Source organism: Crinia signifera, chromosome 4, assembly GCF_055691185.1.
Source record: "Crinia signifera chromosome 4, ASM5569118v1, whole genome shotgun sequence".
NCBI lineage: Eukaryota > Metazoa > Chordata > Amphibia > Anura > Myobatrachidae > Crinia > Crinia signifera.
In genome coordinates, this window is record NC_139220.1 from 187,831,805 (window position 1) to 187,845,371 (window position 13,567).

General features: G+C 49.2%; 2 protein-coding genes across 3 annotated transcripts in view; one reads left to right on the forward strand and one right to left on the reverse strand.

Annotated features, from left to right (window-relative positions):
• The window catches only part of SND1 (staphylococcal nuclease and tudor domain containing 1), a 657,666-nt gene that overhangs the window by 53,985 nt on the left and 590,114 nt on the right, over positions 1–13,567 (forward strand). The gene's annotated exons all lie outside the window — the stretch shown is intronic.
• Positions 2,449–8,107, reverse strand: LOC146074767 (uncharacterized). The gene is made up of 2 exons (XM_083183243.1): positions 6,611–8,107; positions 2,449–4,180 (listed from the first exon to the last, which is right to left on the reverse strand). Exons 1-2 carry the CDS (start codon positions 7,764–7,766, stop codon positions 3,255–3,257), a joined length of 2,082 nt encoding a protein of 693 aa, XP_083039369.1. The 5' UTR covers positions 7,767–8,107; the 3' UTR covers positions 2,449–3,254.

Below are 13,567 nucleotides of genomic sequence, written 5' to 3' on the forward strand. Positions count from 1 at the left end.
ACAGTACATGTTTTCCAAGTCACCCAGCAGGTGCACTCATTATTCACTGACACATTTTAAAAGATTCACAGGTGGAGATAATTACTACACATGCAATTCTGTGTCGAGTCTTGGAAAATGTGAGCTGTTGGGGGTCCTTGTGGACCGAGGTTGAGAACCTCTGTATTAGAGCACTGACCACTAAGAGATCAAGACCTTTCTTAGCTATAGGGAAAATTGCAACCTTGATCTTAAAACCAGCAAAAAAAAAAAAAAAATTCAAGGAAAAATGCAATGACTGTGTACTGCACAGTGGCCAAAGTTCAACCTTTTTACATGGTATTTATATAGCGGCTTTCTACTAAACTGCTGAAAGCATTGTATGTTTGTAGAAACTCAGCAAGTCTTCCTGGGAATATTACAACGGTTGTAGAGGGACAGTTTAAATAATTCTGATGCCTACAAACCTCTTCAGCGAAGGTGCTGTCTTGATTAGTCTTACTCTTCAACCTTTCTCCATAGAGCTAGCTGACCAATGTCTGAGCAATGGATGCTTATTTGACATATTTTAATAAGTCATTTAATCCAGACATGTAAATGCATGGCTGCTGTATCAAGTCACATCGGGAAAGTGAAAACACCTGAATGTAGTCGATCATGCAAGTCTGTGCGGGTACATGGCCACACACTGATCCCTGAGCTACAAGATAAATAAAGCGCTGTTCAACAGACTCCTTTTTTTGCCTTTTTTTTTCAACCTCCACACACAGATGAGGTTAATTTTGAACATGTGGCTGGGTTGAATATATTATAAATGTCCTTCAGGACTTTTATACTAAGATGGTCGCCTTCCTTTGGTTGCTGAATGATTTCTATAAATGCAGCCCTTAAGGAGGCCACACACGCACCGATGCGGGCGGTGCGATGCTGTACGATGGGGTGCGCGCTCCCGCGGCACTTCATCGTACAGTACAAAAAGTATGTGCTGCACATACTTTTTGTACTAGCTTTTTCTAGCACAGCATCGCATGCACATGGCATACAATGCGCTGCTATGTGTGCTAGTTATGCCCACAACGCACGCCGGGATCGGTGCGTGTGTGGGCTGCATCACCATCTGTAAGGCAGAGCATTCTCAACCACTGTCCTCAAGGCACACCAACAGTGCAGGTTTTAGTGATATCCAGGCTTCAGCACAGATGGATTAATCAGAATCACTCGGGTACTAATTGTCACCTGTGCTAAAGCCTGGATATCAGTAAAACCTGTACTGTTGGTGTGCCTTGAGGACCGTAGTTGGGAATGCCTGCTATAAGGGATGTTGCTGTCCCGGACCTCACCTTGTTGAACGGTAGATGGAATGGCTCCACACCATCTTACGCTTATAAACTCACCATCGGGTATCCCCTTGGTCCCACCTGCTGTTGATACCATTACTTATCTAACTTATATATAACCTTATCTTAACAAACTTATCCTAAAAATAAAGAGACGACACAAGTGCTGGCGTTTCAAAACAGAATGTCAAATTTATTTGACAAGTTAAACTAAACTAAGACTATGAATGGTGGCGGCACCAAAGAACGGTCATTATAGGAAGGAGGGGGTTAAAGATCACTAAGTCATACATACAACGCTGGATGACCACTCTCCCTGGTCGACCACCAGGCCTGGTGGTGACGGCCATCCCCCGGGCAGAAGCGTGGCCCATGACAATCGTTGTCGAGGGAGAGTGTACCCCACTACCTACACACATACAGAGTTCTTAAAGCATGACCGTTCTTTACCGCCGCCGAAGAGGAAAAGAAAAACAGGGAAGGGTGGGTGGGGCTTCTTGGACAGGGGCAGATCACTCTAACAGCGTGATCCTTCCTAACCTACTTGGACCCTCCCCCCTGTCCTGATAGGCCTTATGCCCATCCTCATCAACATAGTCATGTGACCAACAGCATGGTGTACCCTATGAGAACCCTTAGTGGTTTATGTCCCTTCAGGCTTAATCAGCCTTCTGTGTTTCTTAAACTCACCATCGGGTATCCCCTTGGTCCCACCTGCTGTTGATACCATTACTTATCTAACTTATATATAACCTTATCTTAACAAACTTATCCTAAAAATAAAGAGACGACACAAGTGCTGGCGTTTCAAAACAGAATGTCAAATTTATTTGACAAGTTAAACTAAACTAAGACTATGAATGGTGGCGGCACCAAAGAACGGTCATTATAGGAAGGAGGGGGTTAAAGATCACTAAGTCATACATACAACGCTGGATGACCACTCTCCCTGGTCGACCACCAGGCCTGGTGGTGACGGCCATCCCCCGGGCAGAAGCGTGGCCCATGACAATCGTTGTCGAGGGAGAGTGTACCCCACTACCTACACACATACAGAGTTCTTAAAGCATGACCGTTCTTTACCGCCACAGCCAGGCCCTAGGCCGCAGCCACCGCCACCACCAAGAAAACGCTTAGCACCGCGTCGCTAACCAGGCAAAAATATTGCCTAAAAACAAAGCCATACCTTCCGGGCTCAAATGTACACCGTCGCTCCTGTAGAGCTCAGGGCGCTGGAAGCTAATGGCGTTGTGCCAAATGACACCCCCGCCATTTGCTAACAGGTATCTCGCCACCATAGAGTTCACCTTCTTGCGTGAACGCTCTATGCTGGTGCATGATCTCGCTGCCCTCCACACTCTCCTGGATATCATGGAGGACCACACCAACCTGCATGACGGCAACACCTGGGCTATGATGTGGAGGTCCCGGACAATCATGGAGCGCAGCTCCAGGACGGATCCCCGTCCGAGGTCATTCCCGCCAAGGTGGAATATGATGACCTCCGGGACCCCAAACTGCTTAACGGCACTGATCATTCGGGCCTGCAGTGAACACCATTTCATGCCCCTCACACCCAACCACCTAACCTCCCCAGCTTGTGGAAACATGCATACATCAGAGGCGTTCATTGCCTGCGAGGCCCAATACACAAATGAATGGCCCAACATCCACACGGACTTAACGTCCCGTCGATCTGAAATATGCACACAAAAAGTTAGTTAGTTGGATGAAGTACTCGTCATCGCACTCACACGCTGCACAGGTTATGAAGAAGGGAGGAGGAAAAACCGTGGCCGACCAGCTCTTGAGGCACAAAACACACCGCCCGGAGTAAACTACCAAGTACGCCATGCCAGATTGTAATTATAGCCAAATTGTGCCCCCGGGCGGATGCGAAAACACACCTCAAGGCCCCCACTGGAAGTTGGCGAGCGCTTATGCGTCCAGTCGACCATGGTGATCAGTGATAGATAGAGACGGCCGAATGTACCTTCGGAATGCTGCAGAGCGCCATCGACCCAGAGATTGAATCTCTGCGTCGGAGCGGCCCTCCGCAGCCGCCGAGGTAGCAGCCCCGATCCGGAAGGAATGCGACCCAAATTCCTTCGGATCAAGGCCTATGGCCTCCAGCGCCCGTCCCAAGACGTGCCCAAATTGGTATTTGGTGAGAGGCGACCCGTCCTCATGCATCAACCAAGCACCAGGCAGATCCGGGCGCGCCCGTGCCAAGGCCGTGGCCAGCGCCACAGGGCACGCCCCCTCCACCGTACATGGGAGCAGGGACAGCCATCTCCCCCTACCAGCCTGGTCTGTCTTGGATCGTCGCAGGTGACACAGCACCGAATCCTCTTGGACCACTAAATCATCCACGGACAAAGGTGAAGGAGCCCGTTTCGACAGAGCCACCAGCTCTCCAACCCTGAAGGCCCCGTGATATGCCATTGCAAACGCCGTTCGGAACAAAAGGACCTCGTAGGCAGGCCAACAAATGTCCCCTAGTGCGTCCAGCAAAGCTGGTAGCAATGCCATATCAATCGGGCGTCTCCGGTCTGGGGGCGCCGGCGAGGCTCTCCGCCAGCCACGTAATGCTCTCGACACCAAAAACGACCGGGACGGGTCCGCCCTACCCTGCAAAGCAGAAAAGAAAGACACCCCTGCCAGTATCCTGCGCACGGATGCGACAGAACGACCTAAGGAGTATAAACTCCATACAAAGGCCACCATGGCCGCATTAGGTGTCTTACCTGCTTGAGGGGCAGACAGCCGAAACTGTTCCCACTCCTGCCAACCTGCCCGATAGCACTGCAGCGTCGTGGGCGCAATAGCCCGCATGGCTAGCCCCTCCATTCCGGCCTGATCATCTGCCAAACATAAGAGGGACAACATTCACCAACGGGAGCAGCATGAGGTGCCAGAGCCCGGAACTTTGCCCAGTCAGCCCTGGACAAGGCGTCCGCCACGGAGTTATCCACCCCGGGAATATGTCTTGCCACGAAGTGAATGTTTAGCAGCAAACATTTTAGCACCAGCCGTGCTAGCAGGCGAACTACTGGAAGGGAGGAGGAACCCTGGCGGTTGATGGCGTGCACTACTCCCAGGTTATCACACCAGAATACAATGCTGGCATTGCGCAGCCTGTCACCCCATATCTCCAAAGCCACCACTATGGGAAGCAGCTCTAGGAGCAACAAGTTTCTTGTGAGGCCTTCGGTGAACCACTCCGGAGGCCATGGTGCTGCGCACCATGACCCGTCCATGAATGCTCCAAAACCCACCCCTCCTGCGGCATCAGTAAACAACTGCAGTTGGTGATTGTCGCAGGGGGGGGAAGGCCATATGAGGACCCCATTGAAATGCTCTAAGAAGGATAGCCACACTCGCAGGTCCCTTTTCAGCTCGGCTGAGAGCCGAATGAAGTGTAAGGGATGTCTGACCCCAGAGACGGATCTCTCAAGTTTTCTACAGAAAACCCGCCCCATGGGAATCACCCTGCACGCAAAGTGTAGCAGACCCAACAAAGACTGCATTTGGCGCAGCTGCAGCTTACCTGTGGAGAGCGCGAGGGATATTGCCGCCCTCAGCCGGGCCAGTTTGTCCAGAGGCAGCCTGCAGCATCCGGCAATAGTGTCGATCTCGATGCCCAAGAAGGAAAGGCAGGAAACCGGCCCCTCCGTCTTGTCAGCTGCCACCGGTACCCCTAGATACTGGAACAGGCCCTGCATGTATGCTAGCAAAGTTCCACAGCGCGATGATTCCGCGGGGCCCACACACAGGAAGTCATCCAGATAGTGGGCCACCCCGGACTCCCCAGATCCCGTAACGACGCACCAGTGCAAAAAGCTACTGAAACGTTCGAAGAAGGCGCAGGAGATCGAACAGCCCATGGGCAAGCACCTGTCCACGTAAAAACCCGTGGGGAGGCGAAAGCCCATGAACCGAAAAGACTCCGGGTGCAGGGGGAGAAGGCGAAAGGCCGACTCGATGTCAATTTTCGCCAGCAGTGCCCCTAGGCCATAACCCCGAACCATTGTTAAAGCCTGTTCGAAAGACTGGTATCGAACTCGGCACAATTCTTCGGGGATGGCGTCATTCACCGAGCTGCCCACAGGATGTGACAGGTGTTGAATGAGCCGATACTTGCCCGGGGCCTTCTTGGGAACCACTCCCACTGGTGATAAGACTAAATTGGCCACTGGGGGGAACTGGAAAGGACCTATCATCCTACCCAGTGAAACCTCCTTAGCCACCTTATCCAAAACCACCCCGGGCATCTGTATGGCAGATTTTAAATTTCGGGGTGCCGAGGTCGACACCTCCCCGTCAATGGGAAGGCGGAAACCTACGTCGAATCCTGACCGCAAGAAGGAAGCCTCCTCCTTAAGAGGGTATGCCGCCAGCCAACTGGCCATGCGGTCGAGTCTAATTGGGGAAACGGCCTTAGTGAGGGTGTCCACCTGCTGCTTGCGCAGCTGGCGGGCCTCCCTGCTTTCCTTTTTTGCATTCTTTGGCCGTGTGGGGGCCCCAACACTTAGTGCAACAGTGCTTGTATTTGCATCGCGCCCCCAGGGAACAGCCTGCCCCGTTGTATCCATAGCAGCGACCAGCGGAGGGTCCCCCAGCCCCCCCTCCTGCGCGAAAGGGCGTCGTGGCCTTCTTTGGAGGAGGGGTGGGGGCCGCGGTCGGTGGAGCTGCGGGTTTTGGGCCCATCCAGATCTCCACATCCTTGCAGCCTAGGTTCATGATTGCTAGCCCTGACTGTTTCCTTCTGAAACTCTCGTCATAGGATCGCCATGTCGAGTCCCCATCAGTAAGGAACATAGAGTGCATCATGTGTATGTAACGCATTACATTCATGTGTTCCTGGGGCCTAGTTTCCAGGTAACAGGCTGCAAACATGAAGAGGCCCGCTTGCCACCTGTGGTAAGTGCAAAAGGCCTCCTCCCCAATCCCCCCTTTACGCATAGCTGCGCGATAATCTTTTTCATCCTGTGCGGTCATCTTAAAGAAATTCACGTATTTCCCGTCTCTAATACGCTCTTGCACACTGCGTCTCAGGCCTCTAAGCACAGCGGTATTCTCGCACTGCACCACCTGACCTCTAGGGTATAAAGGGGACCCTGAGCTACCACTAGAACTGGAATGACGGCGACGTCGCCCGTGGCGACGCCGACGTCTCCTTGACTTTCGACCTCCCTCCTCCCCGGACGTCTCTGAGCCTGAACGTCCCGAGGATGAGGAGGAGGTGCGGGAGTCCCTACGCCTGCGCCGTTTGCTCTTTCTTTTCGACCCACCTGAAGTGCCGTCCCGAGGCACGAGGCTCAATTCCGAGGGTCCACCGTGGGCAGGGGCATCCGTGGAGGCTGGCCGGACAGCTGCAGCCGTGGATGTGGAAGCTTCTGGAGCTTGAATGACACCTGCTCCCAACGATGCTTGGGCCGACGTGGTGGGCACGGGCAGGGGAGGCGGGGATGCCACAGGGGCAGGCGCCGCATTTTGAGGTTGCCCCAAGAAAGATGACAGCAGCGCCAGGAACTGTCGCGCCTCCTCCCCCTCCATAGGGGCACGGGGGCCCGGGGTTGCCTGGGCTACTGCTGGGGCCCCACTAACGGGAGCCACTGAGGGCCCTCCCTCTGTATGCTGTTGCGGGATTCGCCTAGTAGCCTGCAACAGGCGCCATTTTGCCAGACTCAAAGGGGCTAACGCTGCCATCCTCCTGGTGGGGGTGGCAGCGGGGGCACTTAATGCATTAACTGCCCGTGTAGGGCGCGTGACTGAGGGCTGTCTATATCCCGCCCCAGGCTGCGTTGGTCTAATCGCCCGCCTGGGGACGCTGGGAGCGTCCCTAGCCCTTATGCTGGGCCTACCCCTTGCCTGCCGTGGAGTAGGAACGCTGGGGGCAGCAGGTGCGACCAGGCCTGAATCAGGCCCCGCCTGGCGGGTGCCTGACCTGGTCGCCACCCTGCGAATTGATGTCCCACGCGGGCCGCGGGTCTCCTGCCCGCGCCCGCGACTATCAGCACCACGGGCGCTACCCCTGCCCGACCCCCCTGTAACTGGAGAGGCTGCGGCGCTGCGGCCGCGGCCTCTCCTCGCGTGTGACGCGGTCGGATGCCCGGCCGCGTCATTTCCCTGTGCCCGGGCCGCGTGCGCTACCATCCCCTGGGCGTTAGCGCCGCCCGACCTCCTTGCTGCCGGAGAGGCAGCGGCGCCACGACCGCGGCCTCCCCGCGCGTGTGACGCGGCCGGCCGCCCGGCCGCGTCATCCACTCGCGCCCCAGCCGGCTCATCGCGCCCACGTGCGCTAGCCAACGCCGGTCCCCGCCGTGACCCCCCCCGGGTAACCGGACCCGGGGAGACCTCAGAGCCGGACCCAGCGCGACCCCTGTACGTGAGCGTCGACTCTGCCAAGCGGGCAGGCAGCCTGGAGACCCTTGAAGGACGGGGCATAGCCGCAGCGGAGCAAGGCCTAAAGCAAGGTAGGGATAGAGACAGAAGGGGGGAACAGAGTATGCACTATAAAGATATAGAAAGGAGAGATCAAAAACAGCTAGTAATTTTGGAGAAAACCTGACTCAGAGGGGAAGCTGCACTGGAGGTCTTGCCTGGTCAGCAGCTTCTTGGACAGGGGCAGATCACTCTAACAGCGTGATCCTTCCTAACCTACTTGGACCCTCCCCCCTGTCCTGATAGGCCTTATGCCCATCCTCATCAACATAGTCATGTGACCAACAGCATGGTGTACCCTATGAGAACCCTTAGTGGTTTATGTCCCTTCAGGCTTAATCAGCCTTCTGTGTTTCTATCCATTCTTTTTAGCACATTCCTCTGCCTAATATCAGAAGCTTCCCCAGATGATTCAATCTTCTTTTTTTTTTTCTTGGAGAGCCACTTCGCCCATGTGCAAAATATACCACTGTAACCCTGTTGCTAGATATCTAGAGAATATATAATAAGTCAGCTGCTACTAAAATATTCTTCATGGGGATTGCTATACAGCAACTTAAGGTGTGTACACACTGTACGATTGGCGACTGCTAATGGTGGGAGAAGGGGGGCTAATGCTGTGCAACATGGCCCTTGCTACATTAGTAGAAATGGACTATGTGCTGCAGTCTATTTCTACTTTTGATACCAACCAGGACGGTATACAGTCATATTGTCTACAACAATTAGGTCGACATGTTTTTTGTTTGTTTTTTGAGCAGACATGCCGACAGGCGGTATTTCATGCCCTACAATCCACTAGGGCGTGGTGGGAGAATATAATAGTGTGAGTGTAGCAAGGCACCGTGCCCTAAGCATAGTGAGCGCAGCAATGCACATTAACCTGTGTCCATGTCGACATTCGGGTCAAAACAGTGAAACAATCCATGTTGACTTAATGCTTGTGTCTACCTAGACACGTGTCGACCAAATGATCCACACCCACCAGGAGAGGCTGTGCATCAGTACCGCAAGCCCCCTTAGCACTGTAAAATTTTGGGTAACTTGCTGTACAATTTTGACTGTGTAATCAAAATCGAAATCAGAATCGCCCCACATTTACACCTTTATGTTTGCATACTACCGCACTGTTTGGGTTTTTCTGTTAAGGACTATTGGTGCACACTGGACAGATGTATATTAAATCTCATGAAGTGCTTTTATTGTGATAAATATTTGAATTTAGTGCTTGCAGTAGTCGTTTTCCTTAAACTATAAGAGTTTAAAATATGCTTTAGAATCTTTAAAAGGACATTCGTTCAAGTTTAAAAGGTTTTTTACTTAAGTCAGTGCTGCTGCTTCATATATTTCCTCATACATCTAGCATTAAGCTATAGAGATACATGGCATGAGCAGGCAGGTCTTGTGCAACTCTGATGGTGTTTACATTTTTTGGCCAAAACAAAAAACTTTAATCTTCAACACTTTTTTAACGTGTGCATCCTGTCTACATCTCGTGATAAAGGAGTATTTATGTTGCTATATAGATGCCTTAGGCTAGCAGTCTCTCATTGGAACTGGTGTGCTGAGTGGGTCTATTTGGCATGACTGCAGCAAAAAGGTGAGAGCACATCTGTAGGGCGCAGTCATTGAAGATCTGCAGTCCAATTGAACAATATATAATTACATATTTTTTATATACTGCTTCTGTTAAATTCTAACAGGATTTGGTGCACAGAATTGCCAATGTCAATTCACATTTTGGATACTGAAAGTGTCCTCAATGACATCTGTTCAGTCATATAGTGGAAAAGGTGGTTACACACGGCAAACCTTATCTAGTTGCATGCGCAGCTTCAGAATGGTCTTCTCTGCCTTGAGGAAGCAATCGTAGGTAACTGACGGTACTCCAGCTTCTGTGGAACTACATATCTGAGCATGCCCTAAGTATTACTGTTAAGGCGTATTAACTTTAGCTGGTCATGCTGTGATATTTAGTTCCACAGCAGTTGTAGTGCCAAAAATTGCATACCCGTGTCTTAAGGCCCATACACACTGGGCGATTTTGAGCTCAAAAGCTGCCCAGTGATTAGCACTATAGCTGCTGATATTACCAGCTGATAAGCGACAGGGATAGGTGGGGGTGGCTTTATATAGCGTCCTGCTATGGAAAGCCATCCACCCTTGCACCCTGTATGTACCTTTTGGGATTTAACAAAAGCTATTGAGGGTCCCAACGGTGGCTTATATTATTCAGTCAGAGGTCAGAAATCACAAGTGGTGAGTTGCACCTTAGTAATTCCTGTCATGCTTTATTTTCAGTGTGGGTGAAAAATCTGTTTAAACTAGTTTTGGGGTACATTATTGGCCTTGTGAACCGGGTCAGATTGGGAATAAATGTCTCCTCTGGCTGGGAGGTGGTAGTGGGCGTGTTGGGGGTAGAGGGTGGCATGCTTCTGTGGGTGTGATGGTGCTGAAGGTGACAGTCTGTTGATGTCAGTGTGTAAGAGGGCCACTTTATTAGTTTCGGGGCCACCCATGACACCAGGTAAAGACATTGTAGGGAAGTTAGCATAAAGTTGCAGGAAAATACAAGAGGGTGGCTGCAACTGTGTCTAAAACAGAATCAGGCCCTTTGAGAAGGGATCCGCCCCCTTCAACAGACTCTGCCTTAATGAGGCTGCTTTAAAAACATTCCCAGGCTGGTTTCCAACCTAATCTGCCCCTTCTGCACTTTGAAGTAATGACAATGGGAGTCCTATAAATGAAAGGAATGCAATGTTACACTAGTTCTTGTGTAGTGTATGTCCCCACTGGTTTCATTTATTAATGTTCCTCGAGGTTGACTTCTAGTTAGGATCACTTGGGTGGGTTATACAAGCTGGTGAGACATACCATGGTTTTTCTTCTTTGCTCTCATTGGGGCAGATGTATTAAGCTTTAACGAGATAAATCCAAGGGTGATAAGGGGGAGATGCACTTAAATTCGATGTGGTGATTATTTTTTCTCGGAATATTTTCGCATATTCTCCACAGCGTTATAGTCTTCATATCCGCCGTATGCTCTTCTGTGCGTTCTTCCGCCCTGTATTTGCGGTAAGGCACTGTGTGTGCGCGATGTCAGGCAGTCATATTCTGCGCATGCGCCCGCTGTTTAATTTTCATGGTTATGCGCACATTGCTTGTCCGGAAGCCAGGTCACCAGTGGGGCTCGCCTGTCTGTCACTGACAGGCTGGTGCGCACACCGCACATATTGTAAGTCACAAGCGGCGTCCACAATTCACCTGTGATTGCACCTCCCAACCTAAAAAAAAACCCTAAATGGTTCCTTTAATATTTAACTAGGCTAGCTTATTCCCTGTGCTCTAACGCCCGCTCAATAGTAAAGCAGGCTGTTTAACTTCGCCACCTCAAGCTCGCGAAGTTGAACAGCCTACTTTACTTAGAGCATACGGAATAGGAGGGAAGGCAATGCAGTTCAATGGGGAGCCAGCACCGTGGCGAAACAGGAAGGAATGCGGAAGTGCGGTGATCGCGCTTCGGGAAAAGAATACAGCATATGCGAAGGAGATAACTGCATAGAATAGGACCCCGGCGGTAAGCAATAGAGAATCCCGCCCAAGGAGAGATAAACGTCCAGCCAATCACCTGCTAACTGCCATGTTACAGCCTGTGTTTGAGTCAGTAAGGAGCTTATTGGCTGGACGTTTCTCTCCTATCCTTTATCACCCTTGATTTTATCTCTTAAGGCTAAAGGTGCCCACACACTAGAACAATTTTTTGGCCAATTTCCGATATTTCAGCCGATATATCATCCGATGTTTACCGGTAATCGGTCAAAAATCGGCCGATTTTTGTCCGATGCGCGCTCCCGTGGATCTTTTGCTAAATCTTCTGATCTTATGTGCTGCATGAAAGATCAGAAGATTTAACAAAAGATCCACAGGAACGCACACGGGATCTTAAGAAAAATATTTGGTAAAGATGTGCGCTTTCCTGAAATCTTTTGTACAGGACATGCAAAAGATTTGAAGGCTAATTTATGCGCACATCTTATGATCGCAGATCTTTCTAGTATGTGGGCACCTTTAATACATCTGCACCATTGTTCCTTTTGCAGGTTTTATGTTCAAAGTATACATCCAGTTTAACGTAATGAAATCACCAATAACTTAAAATGTAAATAACATTACAACTGTGCCAGCATTATCCTGTTGACCTAATGCCCCCACCTTTTACCTGTCGGCAGCATTCAATTTGTCTTGACTACTACTTCCTGTCTTCTTGTTACAGAAATTAAAGACAAATTTTCCAGTTCTATTGAAAGACAATCCTGGGTTTTCTTTAGGTTATAAGGTTTTAACCATACATGTATCATTTTCTGATTCATTTTTATTCTGACTGTACTATTTTAGGTCTGATTTACTCTGAGATAGTCATTAAAATTTCTTCTGCTTGTGATGCACTGGAGTATTACCTTCTTCCCTCTACATTTTTTGTGCACTAGAACCTAAAAAGTAATGGTTTCGTAAAGACCAAATGAGTTGATCCTGCAAACCAGACATGTAATTGACCGTCACTTTTTTTTCTACTCCTTCTTTGTCATCCTGGAACTTGTTCTGCTTTCATGTACTGGAGGTGCATTTTATGGTCTCCTGCTCTGTGTAAGAGCAATTCCTTGTTACTATTTTGATTCCCTGTAATGAAGCTGCTTGTACCATTACAGAGGCTATTATAAAGGCAGGTAATGTTGTGTGCAGACACTTGCACGCTTATTTGGCATGTCTATTAACGCTCTTAATATTAGCTCCTTTTTTCAAAGCATCCCCCTCACCGCAGATTGATTTTCAGGTTTCACTAGAGGTCAGCTGCTTTGGATTGCACAGAAATAAAAAGCTTTTTTGGGTGCATTAAATAAACAATAAGTTCACAAATCAGCGTTTTTAAAATAAACACTGATCATTCAGTTTCCAGCTGTTTCATGTTCCTGTTGATGGAAAATCATGGCTTTGAAAGTGTTGACCAGTTAGTCTTCCAGTAGGTTTTTCGTTTTTTGATATAAGTTCCATGCTTAAATTCAAATACCTTTTTTTTTACTGTATAGGTGGCTGTTTGAACTGGTGCCACCCAAGTAATAACAAATGCATTACAACTAAAGTTTAAGGGGTGGGTATAGTGTCTTGCATCCTAGAATAGGGGACGACCCAATAAGTCCATATTAAATTATAATATAATATAATATTATAATATAATATTATAATATAATGGATCTACTTGCCTATTTCACTCACCTAAGTCATCTTTGCTTAACAGCTGTAACCTTAGTACAATAAATATTGAAGTGCATCTGGGTTTAGTGTTGTACAAATCACAGCAGCCAGGTATAATGTGCCTACCATATGTTTCTATTAATTGGCTGTCCAATAATGTCTTGGCTTCTGCGATGTTTGTTTGCCTACCCATCCCTATGATCTTACAATTTTTTTTTTACTGCCCCTTTAAAGATAGTCTCAATATTTGAAGTCCTTTAAATTGATTCAGCTAACTTATAGAAATTAAGATTCCTTGACTTTAATAAGTTTGAATTGCATGCACTTGATGGGAATGTGAGACATCTTTCCATAGTGACAAGTTATAAGGTCTGGTTTAGGTGCTGTTGACACAGGATGCCTAACTTATAATACTGGTAAATGATAAAATGCTTACTCTAAGCATTATTTGTGTTAAAACCTAATGCTTTATTCACTAGCCTACAATCAGAGGTGTAGTGTGGAGACCCAGAGTAAGCTCATGTCTTGGTGCCTCCCCAAATGTACACATGCTG